The sequence below is a fragment of the Branchiostoma belcheri genome, unplaced genomic scaffold (assembly GCF_001625305.1).
Source record: "Branchiostoma belcheri isolate BF01 breed outbred unplaced genomic scaffold, Haploidv18h27 scaffold7, whole genome shotgun sequence".
Lineage (NCBI taxonomy): Eukaryota > Metazoa > Chordata > Leptocardii > Amphioxiformes > Branchiostomatidae > Branchiostoma > Branchiostoma belcheri.
Window position 1 is genome coordinate 4,234,416 of NW_017804353.1, and position 27,601 is coordinate 4,262,016.

General features: G+C 41.0%; 2 protein-coding genes across 2 annotated transcripts; one reads left to right on the plus strand and one right to left on the minus strand.

Moving 5' to 3' along the window:
* Positions 1–42: 42 nt before the first annotated feature.
* On the minus strand, positions 43–15,481 carry LOC109484644 (axonemal dynein light chain domain-containing protein 1-like). Its single transcript, XM_019787990.1, has 26 exons — positions 15,207–15,481; positions 14,246–14,447; positions 13,309–13,520; positions 12,829–12,929; positions 12,114–12,237; positions 11,795–11,880; positions 11,585–11,641; positions 11,286–11,394; positions 10,915–10,989; positions 9,159–9,346; positions 8,752–8,818; positions 8,259–8,417; positions 7,762–7,883; positions 7,314–7,460; positions 6,899–6,992; positions 6,244–6,426; positions 5,903–5,954; positions 5,313–5,526; positions 4,783–4,876; positions 3,910–4,088; positions 3,359–3,455; positions 2,709–2,934; positions 2,240–2,307; positions 1,736–1,861; positions 1,273–1,367; positions 43–820 (listed from the first exon to the last, which is right to left on the minus strand). The coding sequence occupies exons 2-26, from the start codon at positions 14,385–14,387 to the stop codon at positions 586–588; spliced, it is 3,252 nt and encodes a 1,083-aa protein (XP_019643549.1). The 5' UTR covers positions 14,388–14,447; positions 15,207–15,481; the 3' UTR covers positions 43–585.
* A 432-nt stretch (positions 15,482–15,913) lies between these two features.
* LOC109484633 (F-box only protein 38-like) lies at positions 15,914–27,456 on the plus strand. Its single transcript, XM_019787980.1, has 16 exons — positions 15,914–15,966; positions 16,629–16,808; positions 17,250–17,466; positions 18,829–19,513; positions 19,641–19,761; positions 20,054–20,227; positions 20,661–20,909; positions 21,161–21,241; positions 21,479–22,684; positions 23,036–23,232; positions 23,613–23,715; positions 24,437–24,603; positions 25,008–25,153; positions 25,490–25,587; positions 26,023–26,139; positions 26,578–27,456. Exons 2-16 carry the CDS (start codon positions 16,685–16,687, stop codon positions 26,754–26,756), a joined length of 3,864 nt encoding a protein of 1,287 aa, XP_019643539.1. The 5' UTR covers positions 15,914–15,966; positions 16,629–16,684; the 3' UTR covers positions 26,757–27,456.
* The last annotated feature ends 145 nt before the right edge of the window (positions 27,457–27,601 follow it).

Below are 27,601 nucleotides of genomic sequence, written 5' to 3' on the forward strand. Positions count from 1 at the left end.
TTTTTACATCTAATATACAGTTTTGATATCGAAAAAATACCAATTTGATGCACTGAATATTGACATCTTCCACACACAACTTGATATGGCATGAACTCTCTGTACATATTAAATTTGACTAAAAAATTATTCCCTAAGTGGCAAAAATCCACTTTGAAAAGTTCATCAAAATCAAAATGTACATGCACACATAAAAACCCTCCAAAGCCTCAGGATGATAAAAAAGTCACTACAGTAGCAAAGTCCTATTGCTTGCAATGACAGAAACATGAGAGAGTATGTCAGTGAAGGTTAGACATACATGCCAAAAAACAGTTACTCAAGCAACTGGATATGATTTTAGAAATGGTTGGACGTTTTAGGCATCCACTGCCTTTTGTCAGTGACACTAGTGAACTTGTGCAGAAATGCAGGTTTATAAGCAAGAACTATTGATTGACGTGCAAATATATAAGTGAAGACAATTTTTCGGAAGTCCAGGAGGTAGTGGATGCTCCCTGAAACGTCTGATCGTTTCCAAAATTATATCCAGTTGCTTAAGTAACTGTTTTTTGGTGTATGACAGAGTACAGGTAATAGTGTTCTCTATTTCTTCTTGGGTTTCTTTTTGTGTTTCTCCTTCCTGCCGGGCGTTGTTGGTCTGTCCTCCGGGTCGTCGGTGGATCGGGGTGTCTCTGGCTCCGCCCCCTCCCCGTCTGGGGTGGGACCAGGGGTGCCAGTCTTCCTCTCCAGGTCCCGAATACGCTCCTTGGCCTTCCTCAACTCCTCCTCCAGACTGGACACCTTTTCTTCAGCAGTCTGAGCACGCTCCTCGGTATCCCTGCAGGAAGGAAATTCAGACTTTTCTTTAGAACATTTGAAAGTTCAGGTTAAAACCCACTTTTAACCCTCTCCCTGCTACCTAACCTTGCAATCCATACAAATTTGGTGCCAAAAGGCTACTTCAGCAAGGAGGAAGTTAACTATTTTTTGATGGATTCTCTACCTTTTTCATTTCTATTTTCAACAGTTTCTCTTTTATCTTTTTTTTATCTGAACTTGAGTACCTGTCAGTGTGTTTTTCATCTTTCTCAAAATGTTTTCCTCCTTTTTATTACATATAACCTGTCCTGTCCTTTTTATTACATATAGCACACAAGGGTGATTTTGGTCAAGCTTTCAGTAACTGGAAAGAAAAAGGTCTGCTTGAAAGGATTCTCTAACATGAAAGCTGTTATAAACATTTGATCTGAAATCATTAAAAAACCTATAGAGAGACACAAAGGCACTTACAGTAATTGTTTCTGTAATGCATCAACAGCTGCCAAAGCCTCATAAGCTTTCTTAGTCTGTGGGGTGTCTGGTCTGGACACAGTAATGCCTTCTCCCTGCAGCAAATGGGAACAGAGATCCTTCATTAGTTTCTATATAAGATATGATATTTCACATTCAGAGAATTATGTACTATTGTATCAAAAAGATCTAACATACCGGTAGGCTTTATCAAATGTCCTTTACTCAAGAAACATTTGTACCTGTGTAACAACTATACCAAACAGAAAAGTACTAGTAAGTTGCTTTGTAAAATATTTTTTTATGAGAAGACTTTTTTCTTTCAAAGACTACCATTTCTAAACTGGTTTAGGCAACAGTAGGCAGCAAATTTGATAAAATACACTCAAAGATCGACATTTAAAAAATGTAGACTCATCAATTCACATTGGATTATTTTGATGTACGTCCTAAGATTGCGTACCACTGGCTCTTTGGGTTTGTCCTCGAGGGATTGTGGGTGGACGTTGTCATCGTGACCTATGACCTGCATCTGTGTGGTGTCTTCCTCCGGCTTCTTCTCTTCACCTGGCTCCTGGCCTTCTCCAGACTGTGGAGGATGGATCAGGATTGGTCAACATAAATTATTCATTACCAATCTGATCACAACAAGTAATCACATGTTCTATGACACCTTCTGGTCCCATTGGGAATGTTATCCCAAATTCCATGCAACACAGGCCAGTAAGGTGCTTAATATACAACATGTACTTTTTCATCCATGGATTGGACACAGCCGGTGGACACAGCCTCTTAACCATGAACTGATCCATGGCGTGAACTATATTTTCTCTCAAGACAGAAGGATGCTAACAACTTTTTCATAGTGGGAAAGAAGCACTCACTGTAACAGTTATAAAGTTATGTATAGTGTGACATGACTTGATATTTGCTGCCAGTCTCTGTGACTCGCTAAACTGATGCTCACCTTTGTCTCCTCCTCCTTCCCCTCTCCTTCTGCAGGGGATCCTGGGACAGCAGTGGAGGGGGTCTCCCCTGAATGGCAAAGAGATGAGGATTAGAATTATGCATTACAATGTTCGGTCTAGCAGTCAATCAAGTATTGTAATGCAATGTTTCTAATCAATCTTCTTGCTAGGCTCACACATCACTACAGAGAAAACCTCAAAATGTCAAATGCATCCAAAAGGATTTCTCCTTCTTTCATACTGCTTATCCCAATAAAAATTGGATTATTAGCAGCTGCACATGTGTTAATTACAAAAAATTGACTCAGGTACAAATGAAACAAGGGGAAATGTATTGACAGTACATTTTCTTTTCCATGCAGCCGTGGCGGCGGAACCTGCCATTTTGTAGCATTTTGTACCATGCTCTCATGTTCTTGAAAAGAAACTTGAAAAGAAACCACCCATCAGTTGAGTACACCTGCTTACCTGGTGTGAGCCTGGACTCCCCCTCTCGTGTGGGGGGGAGGGACAGACCATACCCCTCCCTGGTGGGGGGGAGGGAGCGCCCGTCTCTGGAGGGGGGTACAGACCCCCCTGGGGCCGGGCCGTCCTCCTTGGGGGGTTCCAGGTTCTCGAACTTGAACTCGCTCTCCTCCCCCAGCAGCTCGTTCAGCAGCAGTTTGGCTGTTCTGATCCACTCCTGACTCTCCGACTGTGAGGGGAAGAAAAATGGTCCAATGATTTCAACCATCTAATGCCTGGTTGCTGTACTGATACTGTGGATATTATTTCAGCTACCACAACATGTTGATTTTCTGTGACCAGAGCCTGCCTTTGCAACAGGTCCAAGCTATGAAGCAGGTGTGTAAACTAAAAGGCTGAACAGTGATTGAAAAAAGAGTAAGTGCTAAATTAATATCCTTTCTCAGATGGCATAAAGATTGATAAGAAGCATTGGCTAATATGACTTCAAGATGGTTAAAAGCATTTTTGTTAACAGTTCAAAATGTCAAAATCAACTGTTGATCTGATTATACTAATGCTTTAAACTGAGAAGTTTGAAAGGGGGTTCAGCTGATTTTTCCTGACATTTTCTTACAAGCTTAGGAGGTTGGAAAGTATAGATCTGTTCTGACCTTGACCCTCTTGAGTTCCCTGAACTCGTGATCAGCGTCCTCCTCCCCTGCATCCACCTTCTCCTGCATCAGGTCCATCACGATGCCCTGGCAACATCTGCGGGAGGGGGGCAACCACAGGGTCAGACATTTGTTCAAAATTTCAAGGTTTCTTAAACTAAAAGCATAAATCAAAACTTGTGTGACTTAAACATGCACACACTGGTGCAGAAAGAGAGCTTGCCTTGCATTCAATAGGTGGTAAGTTTGATCCCTGGTCAAGTTATACCAAAGACTATGAAAATGTAACATACTGCTTTCTCTGCTTAGCACTGAGCGCACTTGGGAAAGAGCACGGTAACCATAGTTAAACACAGTCCACTACCAATGACTGCACAAACGTGTAGCTACTGAACTGGAGATGGGCACTGCCCTATGTACCATCTGGTGCAGGAGGCTTAATGCACACTTTGTCTTCATCATCAGACAACAGAGGTGAGTTCACACTTAACAACATTCAAATCCTATGTACAAGATAAATATTGAACAATTGAATAGTAAAAGTGACTTACTGTATGATGTACTTGGAGAACTTGGCCAGCTTGTCGAACAGCTCTCTGGCCGTCTCCTGTAGCTCCTTGGCAGTAGACACGCCCTGCAGACTGGCCGTGACCTTGGGGGTGTGGTCAGGGGCCAGCTTCAGCAGCAGCTGGACCATCCAGTGGACCATACTGGTGTGCAGCTTAGCCACCTGGGACAGAGTAATTGTTAGTAGATGTACTCGCACTTATTCCAGACATCCTCATTCCCAATTAAGGTCTAGTTCAGCACTTGTATCTCTTTGTCTTGTTCTTTTCACTGCTGAGATAGCACCATACTTGCAATGCTGCCTGAGGACAGGGTGAAGCCATTCATTGAAAAATTGCAAAATATGTCAGGGGCTGCTACAATGATGCACTAATGCTACACCAACATGCATGCTAAAAAAAGGACTACAAAATAGGTGCAAGTACATAAAAAAACTAACTAAAAGCACACCAGCTAGTCCCAAAGCTCTGCAAGTGAACTCCTATGCAATGTGCACTGGTGGCACTTGGCTTCTGTAAACTAAGTATTTGTATAATGAGAGTGAAGTTCTGGTGCTCTTGGTGGCCGAATCTGAGACTACCTTCTGTCCTCCGGGTTCTGTTTGCATCTCACAATCGCTGTTGTCATGGTAACCAAAAATGATAGCATCACACTGGCCGCACGGGAGAGAAATGACGGGAGACAATTTCCAGTTTAAAAAAAGTACATATGTACTTTGAAAAATCTTAAACTTCTATAACTGATAAAGACTAATAAGTTGATCATAAGAAATCACAAAACCTGTTGAAGTATTAAATATGCTGCAATTTTTAATAGAAAAAGTCGTGTGTATAAACAGCTGTGAAGTCTGTCCTTACCTGCTCAGCTAGTTTGGAGTCTTCACTGTTGATCCCATTCATGGTTGAAGACAGCCACATGTGGACATTCTTAACCACAGCCTCGATAGTAACACTGGGAACACAGCAAGGATGGATCAATTAACAAATTAACCAGGTTTAAACAGTTTACACAATTTGGTTAGCCTTTTTAAGACATCATTTTTGCATTCAGCTAATACAGCAAACCTTAGTACACATTTTTTTTCTGATAAACTATCAAACAAACTTGATATGAAGTAGAATAGAATAGAATAGAATAGAATAGAATAGAATAGAATAGAATAGAATAGAATAGAATAGAATAGAATAGAATAGAATAGAATAGAATAGAATAATGCCTTACAGTTGTTTTATTTTGTGGTATTAGGAAAATGGAGGCTTTTGCAGTGGTTGAAAGAATTCCGTACTACAGTGAAAATACAAATTACATTGAATTTTGAAGTGTTATGATTTTGCAGTATGAACAACATTTCACGATTACATTTCTAGTACATTGTGGTACTCCTCACCTGGTGTGCGGCTTCCCTGCCTCGCGATCCTCCTCCCTCTGTGTCGTCCCCACCAGGCTGACGATGTTCCCAGCCTGCGTGGTCCACGTGTCAAACTGCTCATACAGACGGTACCAGTCGTTGTCTGAAAGGCTCGCGCCCTTCCCAACATTCCCCAGTTTGTTGTGCCATGTCTCGTAGCCGTTCTGCAGCATGATCATCTCCTTGGCAACACCTGGTGGGACAGGAAAGGTACCATACATTGTACCATGTGCAATTGTTGTGCAATAAAGTTCTTCTTTATTTTTTTATTTATTCAAAACTGTTACACAACAATACGAGGTGGGCACTAGGAAGCGAGTACACCAAATACATGTACATAGTATATTATTACATTACATGAAACATACAACATAGAAATAATACATTACTTCAATTCAGGTACTCTTACTAATATATGTTGCCAACTTGTAAAATCATTTGTGTATACATGTATTTTGTATTTGACTATGGTCTGAGTGGACAACAATTCTTACTACTACACTAACTACTGTTCCAACCTTATGAATATGAATGATGAACCCTTTGATGAACCTACAGTACTGACTCACCATTTTCTCCCATCACCCTGATGTTATACTGCTTGACAAGAGTCTCAACTTCCTGAAACACAAATAAGGAAAAACAACTGTTAGAAATGTGTGCATTCTCTTTAAAAAAGTGTCAGTCGTAAAACTAGATAATGTCAAGGTCGGATATTATAGATATTATTGTATGAAAAATGGAAAGAGTCACAGAATTTTTGTTGTCATTTATTCTTTTGCCAAAAAATTCATAATGGTGGACTTCATAAAATGAAGAAAACATGTACATAATGTTCTCTATTGTTTGTTATGTACGGTTGAAAATACTTACAAATATACCCCAAAAGAGAAGAAAATGTTCTGGTTACCTCATTTAGTTTGATCATTTTCTCGTGGTCGGGGTAGTTGGACCCATCCTCGGTGTGATGTCTGTTGAACACCTTCAGCGAGGCGTCTGTCCACCCCTCCATGTGTTTGTTCATGGCTGCCAGCTGGTCCTGGAAACCCAGGAGATGGTCTCCTGCAAACGTTTCCATCTCTGTACTGATCACCTGTGGAGACAGGGAGGGAAGATTACATCATGTTGGCATGGTAACCAATATTACATCATGTTGTCATGGCAACCAAGATTACATCATGTTGTCATGGTAACCAAGATTACATGTTGTCATGGTAACCAATATTACATCATGTTGTCATGGCAACCAAGATTACATCATGTTGTCATGGCAACCAAGATTACATAATTATATATTTTGTTGTCATGGCAACCAAGATTATATCATGTTGTCACACAGGAGACGGTCTCCTACAAATGTTTCAAGGCTGTACTGATCACCTTTTCATATAGGTAGTTGGCACATGCACTTATATTGTATGTACTACCTCTAATGTATTTACCTGGCAAAATAAACTGACAAGAAAGATAAAAGAGAGAACAGCTAACTTGAAGATCAGCAACATGTACCTCCATCTGTTCCAACTATGTTAATTAAGGGAGATAATCTGCGCTGATAGACTTACGTCCTCCCAGATGGCGATGTCATCATACAGCTGTTTGACCATCTCAGGACCGGGCATCTTGCCGTAGCTGGTGGCACTGGTGGTGGCAGTCTCACTGGACAGGACAATACAGACACGGTCAACAATTAAATCACACAACACACTATCTATAGTTCTAGTACTCTTAAAACATTACACATATTGTAAAATATACAGTTTTATCAGTTTGGTAAAAGTGGGTGCAAAGAAAGTAAGGATTCTGTTACTGTCAAATGTTTTGAAGTACATGTACATTTTCTGTACCGGTAATTAAGGCAGACATTAATAAAGACCTGTGAAGAACTGGCAATTTTAATATTCCTGTTTCCTGGGGTTACACATGTAGTTGATGTATGTACAAGGCTGTTATACTGGACACACAGAGGCATTGTCTTACCCAACAAATTTGCCAATTTCCGAGGACCAGGCGTTCAGTCTCTCCTTCATGTTGTTGAACTTCTGCTTCAGATTCTGGTCTCCCGCACGGATCTGCAGGTTGAACTTGGTGATGAGGTCTCGCCACGTCTCCACATGGTGCTGGATTCTGCAACCACAGAGAGAAGAAGGTTGTAACACACAAGTCACAAGATAATGTTTAAAAACAGCCAACTTTTTTTTCTGCAACTGAGAGTTTTAGTCTCAATGAAAATCAGCAAATAGGGCGATTGGAGTATTCTGTGAATATACAAAAGTTCAAACAAACAAACATTTCAAATTATAAAAGACATTGGATTTTTACAATCTTTGAACTTCCCATGACCACTATTATGCAGTGGAAATATTTCTCATTGTAAAGGATATTTTCACAGTGTGCTGAAAAAAGGACAACAAAAATGGAGTCTTACTTGGCGAGCTCCTCGGTGTCCTTGTCCCCCAGTAAAATAGTGAAGTGACTGGTGAGTTTGCACCAGGCCTTCTCACTGATGTACAGTCGACGGGCAGTGCTCAGGGAGTTCAGCTCTATCACCTGTACAGGACATACAAAAATCCTTTTTCAAATATCTAGTATTACTTATCCAATCTTATTGATCAAAAGATAACTTTACTGCACAACAGTTGTACAGGGTACAAAGTATGGCAGCAAAATAAACTTTAAAATGCTATGTAGGAGGCTGTTTACTTTGCAACATTCTTGATGATTTTATACCGGTAAATCAAAAATATCCAACAACATTTTATTTTAATAAGACTCATATACATGTACATTTCAGGTGAAAGTAATTTTGCTGAACTTTTCATTCTAACAATAGCTTCTACAAACTTTTTCAACAAACTTTTCTTTCAGATTCATAACACAGCATCGTCCCACCCAGTTTGAGAGAGAGAAGGGAAGGAATGAAACCTTCAGAGCCAGGTTGTAGGCCGCTGTGCTCCACAGCTCGCGTTCCTCCGACAGCTGGACCACGTGTGTCTCCAGTCGGCGCCGCTGCAGCTCGTACAAGTCGTGGTACTCAGACAGCAGACTGGCGTTCTTCTCCGACTCTGTCAGGGCTACGGCCAACTGAGAACAAACCAGGATAAAATCTTTCATTTAGCTCTAAACTTCATAACATAAATTAGATCAAAACTCAGTGCGAAACACATGATGACAGGGGCCCCGTACTTAGGCTGTGTGTCTGGTGTTTCAGTCTTGCAAAACACTTTTTTCATTGACAATCAGGGTATAATCACAAGTAGATTCAAATTACAGGAGTCGTGGGGTATCAACACCTGAAACCAGTTGGGAAAACCACTCGTGGAGTGCACAGATAGAGACAGGAAAAAGGAAAGGCATAGAATTCAATTTAAGAGTTTTCCATCTAAATATCTTTCAGAATGAAAAGAAGATTATTTACATCCTCCTGTGCCTGTTCAGCCTCTCTGGTCACCTGTCTGTCGTGTTCACGCACATCTGCCAGTTCACTGCAGGTGTAAAACAAGAAAATAAATATCATTTTAGAGAAATGAATAAACCATTCTACTACTTCAAAACTATATGTAAATAAATCTTTTATCACTTTTTAAAAATACACTAGTACTGCTCCAAATACTATACGCAATCCCTTAAATTTACATATATATACATGTACAATGTATTTTGTACCTGAGCCATGCAATGAAAATATCACACTGAATAGGAGAATGGGTACATCATAATGCAAAGAAATCTAGTTTACCTGCAAATAAAAACATTTCACAGCAAATGTTGTACATCTTACAGTAAAAAATTTACTGTAACATATTTTATTAATTCCACCCACACCTTGTCAGAGATGTGATGGAGCCCTTAAATCTCATGAGTTCCTCGGTGAGTCTGCGGTCGAGCGCCCGTTGTGCCATGACCTCGGCGTGAAGACTCTTGACCTGCCGTGGGACCTTGTCCAGCAGCGTGGCGTAGCGCTGTCTCAGGTTGGACAGGAGCTCCCCGCGCTCCGAACACTCCACACTCACCTGGAACATTCAGCAATATGCTCATTTAAAAAGGTCATGCATATTCAAATGGTTTCATGAAATATACAGAAATTACAATGTTCAACCTGCTTTCTTAACCTACTCTCATGTCCCTAATAAACATACCCCCCGGAATAAACATACCCCCCGGACAAATCTTCAAAGTCTAATAAACATACCCTCCGGAATAAACGTACCCCCCGGAAAATGACCAAATTGACAGGTGAACTGTGTGTCCATGATACTAAAATGTGCTCTTTATTTCAATACCAATATATGGGCAAATCTTTCACTGTTACATTTAATTAGTGAGTATATATCACTTTAATCAATGAGTATATATATATTGTGCTTGTTTTGGGGAAATACAAAATCCGTAGGAGAAGCTATTACATTTTACACTTCTGAAATGCACTTTGCTAAGCCTTCTCCTGCAACTTGAGTTGAAAATCTGACTAACTTAAGAGATAGAAAATCAAGCCCAATTAAGTACAAATATAGGGGTTTAATGAGTATATGTACAACAAAATCCATTTCAACATAATAATTATTTGGTATGGTACATTGTCTAGTCTGGTCAAAGTCTGGATTCTGAAGAAGAAAAACTTCTGAAGAAAAAAACTTTTGAAGAAGAAAAATATTATTCAGCATAAAATTTTGATTGGTTTCCATCTCATTGTTTTTTTAAAAATCGATAATGTGATTGTATCAATTTTAAACGCCCTAAAATTAGTTAAATCGGCGCTTTTACGGTGATTGCGCAATATGGGTGCCCTATGACCTTTGACTTTTTACGGGTCATGCTGCTCAGGCGCTAGGCGCCCTCCCCACGTCGGCCGTCCGTCTTGTGGGCAAATTTCTACTTTTTTAGGGGTTTCGGGACCTAAAAACTAACACCAGAGGGAAAATAAACCACATACGTTTTTTCATGGTAAATATCGCTAAAATGGACCAGGCATTTTTCTGCCGCGTTGCCGATTTTGACAAGGACTTGCGGCCGCCATGTGCTATTATACGTCGATTAGCTACTCGCCTTCCCCTTCGGTTTTGTGGGCAAATTTTTGCTTTTTCAGACGTTTTGGGACTTAAAAATGGACAGCAGGCGAAAAATAAATAATATACATTATATTCATGGGAAATGCCGCTATCATGGACCAAATATTTATCTGTGACGTGTTGCCGAATTTTGCGGCCGCCGGCCACTTGCTGATGGTGCGGTACGTATGGACAATTTTTTCCCAAAAATTAATAAACGTACTGTCCCTAATAAGAGTGTACCGGGTGGACGTTCGGGCCGAAAAAAATAAACGTACCGGTACGTTTAATCGGGACATCAGAGTACTTTCTTTAAACAGTCAATTCCATAGCAATGCATACTAACTATTATACAATATATATATGTCAGTCAGTCTTTTCGTTAGACTATGACTTGCGCAAAACCAACAGACACATGGTTCATTCCTAATACTAGTAACAGAGTCATGAGTCATCAAATTTAATACAATACACCATTTAAATTACACACATTCCATACCCAGCTTAGCTGCAAAATATTTATTATACCTTACCTGTCTGATGAGCTCGTGGAAAATGATGTTGTAGATTTTCTGCTCTTTCCTGATCAGTTCGAGGAGGTTGTGCATCTACACAAAGCAGAAAACATTGTAAGGTCAAAATTAACTTAGAAATTATAAAAGTCACAGCTTGATTAAGTTTACTCTTTTCCAGCCCTCACTTCTATGGACATGTTGCAACTTGATATCATCTGTTCTGATTCAAGCATTAATATAACTTCTTTATTATCAACATTGACATTTAGAACTGATTTAGAGCTACATGTAATAGAAACATTGATCCTTGTAATACAAATCTGATTGGCTGCCTGTCTCCATGATTAGAAATGCAGTCTGAGATAAAATGAACTAATGAAAAAATGTACCTGAGTTGGACCTTTGACCTCTAACTCATCGTCCTCGACCCCGACCTTGTTCAGCATGTCGTCCATCACCTTCTGCAGGTGAACGACCTCGTAACGGCCACTTGGTCTCCTGTTAGCCAATCAGAAAGAGGAATCAACATTTGAAAACTGTGACAAGATACAAGACCATTTTCTAACCCTTCTTCTAGCTATAGCTTCCTACCTCCAATAGTAACTCATCAGTGATAAAATGCTACGTTAGGTTAAAGAGAGCTACATAAAAACAAGGCTACAGATAGTGTGAAAAAATTCATACTCACAGTGATGGGAACATTGTTAGATGCTTTTCATGGTCTTCTTTTTCTGTGGTGAACTTACTAAAAGAGAGAAGACAAATTTGGTAAATTTTTTGGCAATCATTGCTAAATCAACAAAATAAACATTCAAGTATCTCACAAATAAAAAAAATATCTAATATAAAATGCTATTAACAAACTGGATAATTCAACTGAAGAGGTTACAAAACGTACTCATCGTGATACTCTAGGCCCATAACACCTTTTGACTTGACGATATGGTACTCATCAGGGATGAGAGAGTCTGGTAATGCAATATTCTGTAGGGAAAGAGATGAAGTCTTTAAGTTAGTACATGTACATGTATATCATGACTTCTCAAAATCAACAAAAAATCCACAGTTACTAACTTTGTGTACATAATATGACTCTGTGTAACAGCTATAGTACAAATTCTGGCTGAAACGAACCTATACCAGTACTACAGTATAAGGGGAAGTCAGAAGTCAATAAGATGCACTGAGTATTAATTACTTTTAACTTATTGGCCTACCTTGTCCACCTCTTTAACAGCATCCGCCCTAATGCTGCTCCTGTCATATTTGTCCTTATATGGTGGAGTCGGCTCTTTGTCCTCTGATGTGGCAGTCACTGCATCATACAGGAATGAGATATCCCTGAAAAAACAGCAATCATTATCATTAGCTGTAGTACCTTGAAAAGTCACTAGGAGGCACTTCACACAAGCTTCTCAACTCTACTGACAATAAGCTGGGCAAACGTGAAGAAGACACTATAATCATAAATGATAACAAAAAAAAGTAGCTGTAGTTAATCAGGTGTAAGAACCAGGAGGAGCCAGTAAAAACCCTTCTGGTCCCGGGCCGGGGTTCGAACTCAACACCTCCCAGTCCCCAGTCAGACAATCTAACCGCTCGGCCGAAAAGGTCTAGACCCATCGGCCGGGTCAGTTGGTAGCGCCTATAAACCCCCCACTGTTACACTACTCCCCCTTTTCTTTTTAAGATTCGTCCTCAAATCTTCTGAATTCGACATCCCTGGAGCGGCACTCTTTGCCAGAACTCCCAGGGCCGGTGTGGGAACCACTGTAAGAAACAGGAGGAGCCAGTAAAAGCCTCCCAAGTCCCAACCTCCCGGTCCCCAGTCAGACACTCTAACCGCTCGGCCGAAAAGGCCTAGACCCATCGGCCGGGTCAGTTGGTAGCGCCTATAAACCCCACATTGTTACACAGGTGCCCTGTACTCACTTGCCAGCCCCACATGTACAGACGGTGTTGTCTGTCAGATGTTTGTACCGACTTCTTCTGGAGAAGTTCCACACATTGTCAGGGCGGCGGGGAAGAGTGGGCTGGAATATGGTAATAGTGAATGTTAACTTTACTTACTGTATAATGTACATACGAAGCAGCAACGATAATGTTCATGTGTATTCTGCCTATCCAGTTGTTGACTTGGACACTTTCTGGATGTGATCTATTCCTTTACACTGTAATACAGTTGAGAAAATATTCAGGACTACAAAACTTTTCCATTTCAATAGATTGGATCATGAGACTTTACTATTAAAGCAATGTTGGTTGAAAAAGGGGGCCAAAGGAAGAAAACTTCCTGCTGACACCCTCCTAAACACTTGATATGTGATAAACCTAATGAGTAGGCATTAGTACATTGTACTTCAAATGCCTTGGTATGATGTAGGAAGTTGCATCTTTCCCATAAATGCTGACCTCTTTCCATGCCTCCCTGCCAGCAGGCACCACAGCCTGTGTCTTGGTCCTGGAGGGGGGCAGGAGGTTGTCCTTGGCCTTGAGAGGAGGGGGTTGGGTCAGGGCGAAGAGGAGGTCCTCTGGGATGAAGTCGCTCTGCAGGGAGGTGGGGAGGGGTTTGGTACGGTCCACTGCCATGTCACTGGTGCGGAGGTCGGGCAGGGGGGAACCACCTGAATGAGGGGGGGGGGGACAAAATTATCAGATCTCAAATAATGCAGCTCTTATACGGTATATGGTTGTACGTATATGGTCAAATTTGAAAGTAATTTTTTCCGTGTGGCCGTAAAAATGATGCATGTGATGGAAACCATGAAGTTGGGATTGATAACCTAAATTTTGATGAAAAATTGATAATTACCAAGTTCTATGTTAGTCAAGCATGTATAAATGTGCAAAACGAGGGATTTACATGTGCTGTACTAGCACAATGGCAAGTTGTAACAAGATTAATATTTACGGTAAACATCAAACAAATGCATGCGGTTGTTACAACTGGAATTATTAATGAAACCCATTAAAGCTGACCATGCTATCAATGGGACCGATATTAATTATTCATAGCTATATCATTTCACATTGTCCTGGTTAGTAACTGGTCCCAGTCCAGAGGGAACAGGAAAGTGCAATTTTAATTTTTATTGGAGGATATTGTTTGCTCAAAAAATTGGGGAAGTAATAATATTTCACTGTTTATCATATTGAGGTCATTCAAATGACAGGAATGTCTGTACTTTACTCCTACCTCCTTCTATTTTTTAACCTTCTAATAGAGTGCCACAATACATAATTGCCCAGCTAAAGACTTGAAATAGAAGTTTAGGATTTCCAGTCTTCCAAAATTATTGAAAAATTGCTTTTAAAAAGGCAGCCTCGAAAATTTAGACAAGAAAAATACCCTGTTCAACGATTTCCTTGGAGGTCCCTTTCCCAGCCTTCCTGGCGGAGCCTGCAGGTGAGGCCTTGGGTGTTGCAGGTGGGCTGGGGACGGGGTGAGCCACCAGATCCGGCCGTGAGGCAGTCGACACTGCAGCAGCCATGATGGACAAAATGTACCAACACCGGCGAGAATTAACGTCTCCTCAATTCCATCAGAATATCTGCAACGAACCAAAGGTATTGAATTAAGATGGAGCAAATAAATGTCACGTCAAATTTGCATAAAAGTTCCATGTTTACACTCTACAATATTTAAAAATTACACCAATCATAGGTGTCTGGAGAAGTACTATAGCTGGCCAGTGCCCAGCCTTCAAAAAGGATGTAGAAAAACTATATTGGGAAGGTATAATTAGCATAATTAGCATATTTCCTATACTATAGTATTACAAAATGTATATGCATATGAAAAAGTGAAACAAACCAATGAGCACTGACAGAAAAAAAAACTATAATTCTACATTATCAAGTGCAATATATTCTAAATGGGTTGCACAGTGACCAGGACTATAAGTATAAAAACTTTTGAAAAGGATTTAATTCAGGAATTCAAATACCCCCCACTGTGACAACAAAGTTAGTGTTCTCCCAGGTTTGTTCTCAAATAGAATGACGTGGGACAAGCAGACAAAATCACATCATTCGTGATGAAATCAGGTAAGGGAATTTGTTCAGGCGGACATATTTGGCGTGACATGGCACCAGTGTCCATCTATCAACCATTCAGAATCTACTGAGATGTTGACAGTGTTCCAGTGTGCGTGCACACCGTAACAGGACCCGACATAATGGCCTTATACAGGAAAATTAGTACACTTTGGCCTAAATCTTCGATACCAAGACCAGCAAAAAGTGTGTTGGCTCTGTAAGAGAGATGAAAACGTATATTTCCCCACCACAACACACACAAATCAGCTCACCTGTTGAATGTCCTGTTTCTAGAAAAGTCCTTTCACTGGAAGTTTGCCACTTGTCTCGCGTTCTGAAGTCCACAGCGAGGGTTCTGACTCCTAATCTTGCACCTGGACTTAGTCTTGAGGTTTTAACTTCCGTTATCGACGCTAATTACGAAGGTTTTGTCTCAGAATCCCCGTTTCCGCAAAGTTTTGCAAATCTGAAAAGTAATCCACCCCTTTGTTGAAATCGTTTACGCTGTTGTCAAGTGATCCGCGCAGGCGCACTCGTGCTTTCCGAAGGTGGGGTTGAAAATGTGGTCTGTACCATTCTGTTAAATAGGGGTAATGTGTTCTAATCTGAAAGCAATGTCTGCATATAAACCTTGTTTGGCTACCTTAACGAATATAAGAATTACTTTTAGCTTCAGTCATATTAAAGAGAAACCATATAGTACATACTTCTATAGTTATTATGCATAATTCGTAGATCACATTCATTGCAGTTACCCAGTGTTTAGAATAGTTTATGATAGTCTAGATTAGTCCAATATTGAGAAAAGGGGGAACAAAATAGTCAAGTTCCCATTAAAAGATGTCTGTATCTTTAATATCGTTTTATATGTAACCATACAATGTAAAAAGTAATTTTGATATCTTTTTCATATCAAAATAATACTTATTTTACTATTACTTTGTTTTAGTAATCTCTAATTTACAACATCAAAATTGTGTCACCCCTTTGGAATGTTTTAACCTACAACCAGTGAAAGCAAAATGGCGGAAGGTAAGTGAGAAAACGGGGCTTCCCCTCGTTTTGGACCAGTTTTCTCTCGTTTACTCCAAAAATATCGAGCTAGAAATAAACACAATTCGGCTGTATGTTACATCAATTTTAGTGACTGAGTAATTCTCCAATTTTTTGCCAGTTACTTTCGGTTTCGGCCCGAAATTCCCCGAAGTCGCTGGTGTTGTTGCACCAGTTGTACGAGCTTCCGGATTGGTGGAGAATCATGGTGGCATGTTTCTCTGGTTCACCATAATTTCTGGTCCTGACCTTTGCTCACTTCATAGCATTACAGAAAATCTATAAGTTTTGCCACGCATCCGGTAAATACGTGGACTTTTCATGAGCCACTGATAATGATTACAACTGCCTCAAGTATAGGCAACTGATTCCAAGAATTTGTACGAAAGGGCCCGGCCCTGCAAAAGATTTACAAAGTCCCACTGTATATATTTTACTGCATGAAGTTGAAAAAAATGAAAGTGATGTTTGTATTGTCATTTCATAAGATACATGTTCGTATGAAAAATAATATCATATCTATAGATTGGTATAGACCTAACGGATGTTTTGTTCATGGTGTGTGACCAGATTTATATGGACACCAGTCAACATATCATCATCATAAGTTAGCTGAACCATCAATTTGTATTATTTAACAGGACTCCTCAGCACCAGTATCATCATAAATAGCAACCTCTGAAATCTGAACCTCAAGATGCCGAAGAGAAAAGCAAAGAGATTACATCTGGGGGATGCTGACCCTCCCCCAAAAAAGAATGGGTCAGGCCCAAAAGTGTCGTCAACTGCAACAGGAGGGGAAGCTACCACTGTTGCAGCAGGTAGGAGAGAAGTATATTTTTGTGTATTTGAAGTTAATTTACTTGTAATGCATTGTCTTTTCATATTCTTCCTAAATTGAAGTCTACTCTTAGCCTCGTTGCCATGATTCAAGTTACTACGGGCTCCTTACGCTCAATTTTTTTAGCCAGCAAGTGTACTCTTGTCAATAGATGATTGTTTTTTTAGCAAGGTGTGTCTGTCCTCAACACAGGACCTCTGGCTTAACCTTCTCCCTGCTAACTTACCTGGTAATTACATAAATTTGGTGCCGAAACGCTACCTTGGCTGGCAGAAAGTTAATGTCATTAATGCCTGCAGCCTCTAAACTGGAGTACATTAGAGAGGCTGGTGTTTTGTGCTACCGGCATGTTGTGATCTACCACTTGTACATGTGTGATTAGAAATATATTTAGAATGTAAAAGTCCTTGGTCTATAACTGCAGATGCCATTGACTGGGTGAACAAGTTGTCCCTGGAGGTCCTGTGCCACATCATGGACTACTTGTACCTGCGTAACATCATGGCCCTGGAGAGCCTGTCCCGTAAGCTGAAGGAGGCTGTGACCATGAACCTGCGTGTGCGCACGTCTATAGACTTCACAGAGGGCAAGTGGTATGGATGGATGCCCAACGGCTTCACTGACGAGGGCTTCAAGAGGTCAGTCTTCTAGAAATAGCTTTGACCCCTGTCTTTATTTTTATTTAGAGCATGTTGCTATGAAATGAACAAATTAATAACTCATAATTGAATGTGGAGCAATTCCCCAGTAACATAGAACTAATTAGATTATTATTTTTGGTTAGTCTTTCCTAAGTTTTCCAAAGTGTTATGAGCCCTGACATGTAAAGAATAATTTCAGAAGGCTATGATTACAATATGTACATGTATACCCTACAGTACACTAAACAAAACAAGGAGAAGTCGTAGACATCATCCCTCCATGAAATAGCTTGTTATTTTGTAATCTTTTGGTGTATTTCAATAGAGATATTATGAGTCAAACTTTGTTTTTATCAGCAGAATGATTTGTGGTGGCACTTTGTATTTATCAAGCTGTCATGTGCAGGCGTTTAATGTCTTGTTACCATGGTTTGTTTACTTTGATGGCCAGCAGGTCATTTGCCTTAGCCTGGGTACCATCCCCAGTAGTATATTCGCAAACTCTATAACTGTTATAGAGTTTGCGAATATACTACTGGGATGGTACCAGGCTACATTTGCCTGTACATGTAGGTCAATGACCAGACAGGCAAATGACCTGCAGACCAGACAAACAAGATTTAGGGGTAAAAATAGATAGGGCTGCCTGGGTCTGTACTGCCAGCTGGAGATATAAACAAAAACACTCTGTCCCAACTTTTGGGTCAAACAGACCATCCTATTATGAAGTAGGGGTGAAAAAGTGAAAATCCTTTTAAATTAAGCAATAAAAATATGCGACAACCTGCTAATGCACTCCAAAACACAAAGAGACTCAACAACTACCCACATACCAAAAATCATACCAAACCATCCCCCAGATTTTCCAAACATTCAACACAAAAAGTCCAACATTAAACATTTTGTAAATATCAAACGCAAACAGCTAGGGGACCCAAATTTAAACCACTAAACCATGGTAATAACAACTACATTGTACCTTAATATCGCACAAACAGTCCATAACGCGAAAACAACAGAATAAAAAAATTAAACTGCAGTACCAAGGTCAATCACCAGGGGCTCAAAGTCAACCTACACAATCTCCAAGGCCCCATCCATCAATCTGCCAAATATCGTACAGTTCCTTCTCACCGATCTTCAGATATCAGACCAAACATGAAACGGAGTAAAAACAGTACCCCCATTTTCATGGAGGGTAACAATGTTCCCCTTTTGTGTCTTTGTGCTGCAGACATGTAAAGAACAAGTTCAGAAGACTGTTACAATGAACACATACATGTACATGCATTATATTCTACAGTATGATAACACACTGCATGACTAATCATGTTCCCCCATTGTGTCTTGGTGCTGCAGACTTCTGCAACGCTGCCCAGAGCTTGTGAGCGTCTACGGCCTCCATCCACAGTTTGTGGTGAAGCGACGGAGGCGAGGCATTGACTACTTCAGCGTCCCCGGCATCATTGAAGCCCTGCAGTCCTGTCCCAACCTGTTCGGCGTGGAAACCAGCAACCTGGACATCCTGGAGGCCATAGTGACATACCTGCCCCACGTGTACCTACTGGGGCAATTCAAGAACCGTAACGGTTACTTCCCCATCTCGGTCGAAAACCGAGTGAACCTCCCAGCCAGCTGTAGAGTCACATCTCTGTACTTAACCGGTGTTGTCACCCCAGACTTACCCGCCATAGACCTTTTACGCCATCTGTACCTGAAGTGGGTTAAGTTCACGAGTGCGAATCCTTTCCGTGACTTCCAGTGTCCGAATCTTCGCACCTTTGTGATGAGGAGTTGCGCTGGGCCGTCAAACGCTTTAAAGTATGTCCCGCTGATGACGGGACTATCTGGGTCCAGGTACCTGGAGCGGATTGAGCTGGTTCGTGTCCCCTTTCTCGGTGGACTGATCCAACACGTGGTGGAGGACAGCTGGCGGACTCGTGGGTATCGCAATCTGACCAAGATTGTCTTCGGAGCATGCAAGAATGCTCTAGAGGTGGATCTGGGATTCTTGGTGATCACAGCAGCAAACCACCTTCAAGAGGTAAGAGCACATTTCCCTCATCTATTATAATCTATTATAAAGGTAATTCTTAATGAATTTCTTGTATGATTTCACATAAGGCCACATCAAGTGCACTGTATATGTGAGTGTCACTTTTCTCTTTCAGTTGGGCATCCAGCCATCTTTAACCAAAGACAGCGTGTTTGCAGCCCTGAAGATGGCAGATGTGGACTTCCCACAGTTTGACACACTGAATCTTGGCTTCATAGACGAGTTCCCTGAAGCTGGTATGTATCTCATGCTGAGTCTTTCTAACCATTTCCATCCCAAATGGTCACAATATAAGCCCTATCAGTACATGGATGTGCTAACCTTGGCACTAGATATGTATTGGTCACAGGATAGGACAAGCATAAAGAAGACAAAAGGTTAAAAAGTTGTATACAGTAATTATTGATTTTGCTAAAGCATACCCAATCAGAACTTCAACAGCTACATATATACTTGTAGATGCATACTTAATGCACAGGGTCCATGACTACTCTTGACATATGTGGTATTTTCCTGTTTTCTCCACAGGTAAGTGGACCAATGCACAGTTGGTTCAGCACGGACTTGCTGACGTGACAGAGAACCCATCAAACATCACAGACAATGGGATGCGGTCTGTTGGCCAGGTGTTCCCAGGTGTCAAGTACCTGTCCATGTACAACGCTCCTCACCTGCACAACCCACACACCTGGCATGTACCTGGTGAGATCATGTCATTTTTACATCAGTCTACAAAGTTTTTCTGTTATAGTGTTAACAATAATTGTTGCAAGTTATTAGTGTTAACAGTAATTGTTGCAAGCAAACTACCTCGATAAAAGCATGTTTGCAAGCATGTATGAGGCAAAATCATGTCATTTGTACATGAATTTATTCATTATTAAAGCTTTACTGTTAGCTGTCATTATTGCAAGCAGACCAAATGAAAGTGCATGAACTTGTATAAAAGTCAAGTAAAAGTCACCAGCTTAATAAAACAATCAAGGTGCAACTCTTCTTGAATGTGGAATGGCCAATTATTGCATTGTGGATACTTTTTAAAAAGTCATTTTTTCTCAGGAAATAGAGTGAAATATCCTGCATTTGCTTTCAAATGTTGGCTTCAACCTCTCTCCCTCCCATGTTGTTCCCTCAGCCCTGGTGACGTGGTCTCGTCTGAAGGACCTGACCATCCGCCGCTGCCACGCCATCAAACTGGACAGCTTCTGCCAGCTGATCACCCTCCTGCCCACCATCGAGTACATCCACCTGGAGGAGATGTTCCGAGAACCGCCCAAGGGATGCCTGCGCGTCGGGCTGAGCGCTGGAACCGGGATCGGGGTGTCCTCCGCCCTGGTGACCAACACCGGAACTGCAGGCAGTAGTGGGAATAATAGCACCCAAGGTGGGAGACAAGCTTTCAGTCAACTACAATGTACTGGCTGTAAGAACAAAGTCAAGTTGTATTTGGGGAAGAATATGATTGCGCTAGATCAACAACGTAGGGATTACAAGAGCATGAAAGGGATACAAAGAATGCATTTCCTGTAGGTAGAAAAACAGTATCAACAATGAATATTTCCATAAGGTATAAAGAATGTTGCAGTATATGGACTTGAAGCTACAAAAGTGAATATGATGTTTTGCTTCTTACAGCTGCCACTGTTGGACACAGCCATGATGATGATGATGATTCCACCTCCAGCGACTCAGATAGTGACATGGATGTCAGCCAAGGTCAGATGTCAACTTTGAAAGTCATTAAGTGGATTTACAGTAGAACCAACAGTAGAACTTTTCATGTGTGACAACACTTCACAATGTTCAAATTACTGAGAAAAATGTAGTTAATTGGAAATGATGTGTTTGATAGTTCACTTTACACTTTGGGGAGAGGAGATTTTGTTAAAATAACCCCTCACAGCTATGATTACAAAACCTAGTCATTTTCTTGATCCGATGTTCCACATGTAGGTGAGACATTCTCGGATCAACCAAGTACCAGCAGTGTCGACTCAAGGAAGGGAGGCAAGTCCGATGGCCACTCAGTCGGCCCCAAGGGGAAAGGTTTCGCCAAGAAGGTTCCTAAGGAAGAGGCAGAAGACATCGTCAGGCCCGGCATGACCAGCCAGTCTTGTCAGGCCACCAGTGACGAAATCAAGGAAGATGTAAAAGTAGCAACTGCAGCAGAGAAGGCACAGGCAGCCGAGAAAAAACTGGCGGAGCAGGGAAGTACGCAAACTCCCGCAGCTGAGTCTCCAACATCTGACGACAGTGACTCCAGTTCAAGTTCAGATGAAGAAGATGAACATGATGCAAGCAGGCAAGTTCAAAATAGCACAGAACAACCTGCTGCAGGTCAGAATAACAGTAGCCAATCACAGGGAGGAACCTCTGTCCAATCAGAACCTCAGCAGGAACCAGCTAACCAATCAGGAGAGGGATCATCCCAGCAAGCTGACCAACCACCTGTTGCACAAAATGGACTTGACCAATCAGAAGAGAGGTTGTCACAACAACCTTCTTGTTCCTCAAGCAGCCACAATGAGAGTCAAGAGACACAAAATCAAGAGGCCACAGTACAAGAAAATGGTGCTACTTCCACAAATGGCCAGATGAATGGTGAATTAGGAGAGGATAATGATTTACAACAGGCTGTGAACTCAGAACCTGTGGCAGGCCCTTCCTCGTGTGATGTGACTATCAATGAGGGAAGAGAGTCTCCCAGGTGTGTGTGTGGTCGTAGTCTAAACAGGAGGCCACCACAGGACGGTGCAGGACCAAGCAATAGTGCAGAAACCAACTCTAGAGGGCCAAGTACAAGTCAGCAAAATGGAGAAAGTACAAACAGTAGGACTGGTCTTTGTGGCAACACGCACCCTGAAAATAGAGGTAGTGTAACTTGCAATGGAAATGTTGCAAATGGTGACGTTGTTGCACCCAGAACTAACAATGGTAATGTCGGTGAAAATGAACCTGGCTCTCCTGATGACAACAGAAATGTTGACCCGAGCAGGGATGTTACTGATGTACCCAGTGGATCTAACAGTGCACAGGAGCCAAGTGGTACATCACAAGAGGAGACTACAGAAGACAAACCCACAGCAAGCACAACTGCACAACAACCTGCTGACAGGAGCTCTGCACCAGCTACCAAACCTGCAGAGAAAGTCATAACTGGTAACAAACTATTACAAGTACTTAGATCGGTCCCTATGGCATTGATTTTATTTATTGAATGCACTTTTATTTCTGAGTACTAATTCAAAGTACATGTAGGTGTGTGTAAAATGATTTTTTGTCACAGTGTGTTTTTTACATGATGACTCCAAGACAAGACTCACCCTGTACTGTTCTAGGTACACTGTTACATCACCATTTCCTTTGCACACATTCTCAGTTGTACTTAGCAGTGCCTTACAGCTGATGTCTGTATCCAATGCAAATCATGTATTTGCAGAGAGGATGATAGTTAGAAAATCCTAACTAATAACTATGTGAAGAAATCTCCATCTGTTTTCTGTACAATAGGGAGGACAAAGAAAGAACTGGACGAGTTACGTGGAGCGGACCCCAGGTACCACCGGCCCGTCACGCGGTCCCAGAGCGGACCAGGCTCCAGTGGTACCACCAGTGACCAGCAGAAGACCACGGTCCTGAGGAGGGTGGGGACCAGGGACGTGGCCACCAGTACCAGCGACCCTGTCATTGAGGATGACTACCCTCAGGTAGGATTCTGTCACATGTACAGGCTTCCTGAAATTTAACTGTGTGAACTAGATTTATTATAACCTCCTTCACAAACTTGTAGGGTGGCAGCTTTATTTCTTTTGGTGAGCAATGAAAGTTATGCTGCAGAGGGACGAGGGAGAGATGGTTGTGTTGGAGGCAGAACCGTCTCTCCCTGGCAAAACTGTATTTCAAATGTATGCAAAAATATGTATATGGGATATCATTATCAAAGTTCTTTATCCACAACCTCTTGTTACTTTGTCTCAGTATGTTGTATATCTGTTTTATTTTATTGTGATACCAAAGAAAAAAACTTGTAAAGCTTGATACGTGTCTTCGCCAGTGTGTAACATGTAGTTTCACCTATACAATGTAGGTCCTGACTGTTCAGTCGTCCACTCTGCTGAGCCTGTCCTTACACATGGTGGGGGTGACAAACATTGTAGTGAAGGACTGTCCCAAACTCACCTTCATCTCAGGTAAGGTGTTAGTCACTGCAGTATATAGATTCTCAGTAGAAATGGTCCTTTTTATTTCATGTTATACCGGTATTTATTATCTTTACCTGTGCCTATGGCATGCCAATGTTATTGTAGGTCCCACAATGTCTTGCTTAGAAGTTTGGAAATTTTAGCATCTAAATTCTCGGGGGCTAATTGCAAATTACAAAACATAAAAGAACATTGGAGTAGGGTATAAAATAATTACATGAAACGTTAGTTGTCTAGAACTATAACTATGTCTAAAACTATATCTGAAGGGTTTGACTTCTCTTCTGTAAACCATGGAAGACGTAATGTCCCACCTTTTCCAAAATTTGTGGGTTTTGGGAAGTTAAAACCCCGGGCAAGAATTTGCAATAAACTTTCTTATAATAATGCTAAGATTGATATGAAAGCAGGCTTCTTTATTGCAGTGAAGTGTTTGTTTGCAAATTCAGTTGAACCTGTTGTCAACAACGACCTACTGAACTTGAAAACTTTGTTGCTAAGACTTGCACGTACATGATGTTTCTATAGCATGAGATTCATTGAATGCTTCCAAGCAAGCCTGATGGAGTAAGTGTACTCATGTCTACTCCAGCTACCACTTTCAAAGTTACCAGCAACTTAGAAAGACATGACACAGGACTGAGCCGTAAAGGATTGATCTCAGATTGATAGTTTTCCTCAAATAACAACAGACTTGTTCTCCTTACAGGAACTTCCTGTCGGGTGCTGAAGAAGCTGCAGCTGGACAAGTGTCCACGGCTGAACAGGGTCAGTTTCCAGCAGTGCCGTAAGGTGGACGTGAAGAACGTAGTCCAGCAGGTGTGCTCACTGCCGGCCGAGAGGAACAGGATGGTCACCCTCAGGCCCATGCACAAGGTGTGTAGAGGAAGTAGCTCAAACCATTTAGTGAGGTAGCGAAAGTCTTTAACTGTTAACAGTTTTTATAATGAATATTGGTACATTGTTTCATTATCTTTTAATATTTTATTATGCTCAGTTCAAATTTGGTTGTCTTTACTATAATACTGTATCAATACTTCATGTGTAAAGTTTTTGTCATATATCCCAATACCATTCGTTATCAAAATAATTAATGTTTCAAAAATAAAACAGGAAGAATGTCATCAAGTTTGCAGTTTTTCATACAGAAGTTTAAAGAGATTTAAAGGCTTGAAATTCAAGTGAGGACCATTTAATCATCTTCATGAGTGCAAATACTGGTATCCTTACCATGAAAATATTTTTTGGAAGAAAATTTTTTACACCTTTTTCCCTGACAGGTTGACCCCGGCATGTTGGAACAGAAGCTGTTCTCTGGTTGCTATGACTACCACCTGTGTTTGTTGTGGGACCACAGTAACCCCCCCTCCATCGTCAACAAGACTCGAGCACACTCATGGATGGATCTGGTCTCAAACATCAACCAGTAAGTCTGGGACTGATTTGGAGGGATTTATTCTGTTTGTGTTTTTGCTCAACATACATTCATACTTACCAACATATCTGTGCTTTGATTATACTGCTGCCGGCTTCCCTCTCTCAGGGGTGGGCAGAAGTCGGCTAGACTTGACTCCATGTCTCCATGTGACCCTGTCCAATGTTTTACAGTCCACACATTCTAATGGCTCAAAATGGTATTTTCACCCCGGAGTAGAAGGTAGCCAAGATAAAGAGTGTAGAAGATACCGTAGAAGCACAAAGAAAAAAGTGTGTATTTGTTTCCGTCTGTAAAATAAATTTGTTTCTGATCCCTTCTTCCCAGGGAACTTTTGAAAAATGGAGACTTCCAGGAGGCAGAACCCCCACAACCCGGACAGTTCCACTGCTACCCATGGGGGAGGGACATTTATAAGGTTGATGGTGAGTCAGTTTGTAGTACTGATGTAGTAATCTTCCACAAATGAATACCATGAAATGTGAGTATGCATTTGGTGCATTTGAAAATGATTTGTTACACATGTACCTGATACCATAGCAATTCCATGTAACTCTAGTTCAGCATGACATCTACATGTAGTGGAGGCTAAGAATTAATCTTTTTTTTTATTTCAGTGCTCATCAAAATAGAGTCAAAATGCTGCTTAATTTTCTTTGAAAACAAATGTATTTGTATGGATTTTGGCTGCAATGTAAAAGATAATGTATGAGTGTGCGCATGGAGGTAAAATCAGTGTGAGCATGATTGGGAGTTACATAATCTTGGTAACTCAGTAGTACATATTAAGTACATAGTATTTTTCTGTAGCTGATCTTCTGACCACTGTCCATTGTTTCCTGCTGTGTTGTATGTGACAGGTCCCCTGGATCATGGTAGATTTGAGATGACCTCAGACTTCCCGTGGCTGAAGGCCCTCATGGAGGCCGAGCCCAACAAGTGGGCCAAACCACCTCCGGACAACGTGGACACAAAGGGTAGGCACTGACCACACTGTCCATTACTGTCTACATGGTTAACAGTAATGTGATAGATGTACATCATTGACTATTTCACGGATCCCTTTGAATGCTGGAGAAACGGGCAGAAAAATCCAGGGGGAAACAACAGTGTAAACCTGACCAGACATAATATAGACATGCTGCATACAAATTACATTGATGAAGGTTAGACTTTCAGGTAAACAATACTCATACATTGTACTCGACCACATAGACTACAATTCAAACTCTACTACTGGATAGCAGAGTTTAAATTTCTTAATTATGAATACAGACAAATTCATGGTAATATGTTGTTTGCCCCCAGCATTACCTGTACTTCTATAACGTATGGACATTTGCTACTTGATTACAACACAAGAAAACACTACAGACACTGACTTACCAGATCTCCGTCCGCATTTGTCCCCACAGAAGGTGTATACTACCCCAGGGTGAAAGGTCATCTGTCCACAGAGCTGTGCCTGGAGTCACTGGAGGACACGATCTCAGCATGTAAACAGAAGGGACTGCGCCTGTTCAAACATGTCGTTCTCGTGTACATTCAGACATGTGACGTGGACAACCAAGTCGTACCAGACAGATATGTATGAGAGGATGTCTATATGCAAAAAGAAGGGAACACATCTGTACAAGAACATTGCTTTCATGTACATACAGATTCCATGTGGATTCCAGATGGCTATGTGTTGCTGTATCAATGTGTAAATAGAGGGGGCTGCCTGTGTATATAAATGATATGGATATGGATGGCCAGATAGTTCTGGAAAGATACATTTTACATGCGATGCCAGACTGTCACCAAGCAATATCCTCAGCACAATAAACCTACCTTCTTCCCATTTGTTGCAATGGACTCAACAAGGACATTTTAGAGATAATTAAAATACTTTAGGTGTTAAGCTCAAAGAGGAGTAAAACATATTTATTTTGTTTAGCAGATTTTGCGTTGTCAGAAATGAGAAAATTTGAGAGTGAAAATGTGTCATTTTAAAGAAGGACATTAATGCTGTTGTTTCCATTGCCTTAGCTTTGACCAATCTTGTTAGAATATTTGGAAGGTCAAAATAGCAGTAGTTATGTTGTACATTGTATGACATTGTGCTGAAAAATTGACGATGTCTGTTTTCAGTAAATATCAAGAGACGATGACGTAATTTTGACTTGAAGTCATTAATTTAAGTTTTAAAGAGCAGAAGTTTGCACAGAATCATGTCAACACTCGTAATTTGCTTCCCAATGAGATTACAATATTCCTTTTTTTTTAATTTGTATATGCAGATTGCTCAATTGTAATCCTGAGGTTTATCGGTTTAATGGTAGTAAAGAGTGCCTGCAGTAGGAACTTATTATTGTCACTCTATGATGTCGACACTCATGCCTACATGAAGATGTAGATACATAGTTACAGAAATACATGGGCACCATTTTCTTTTAA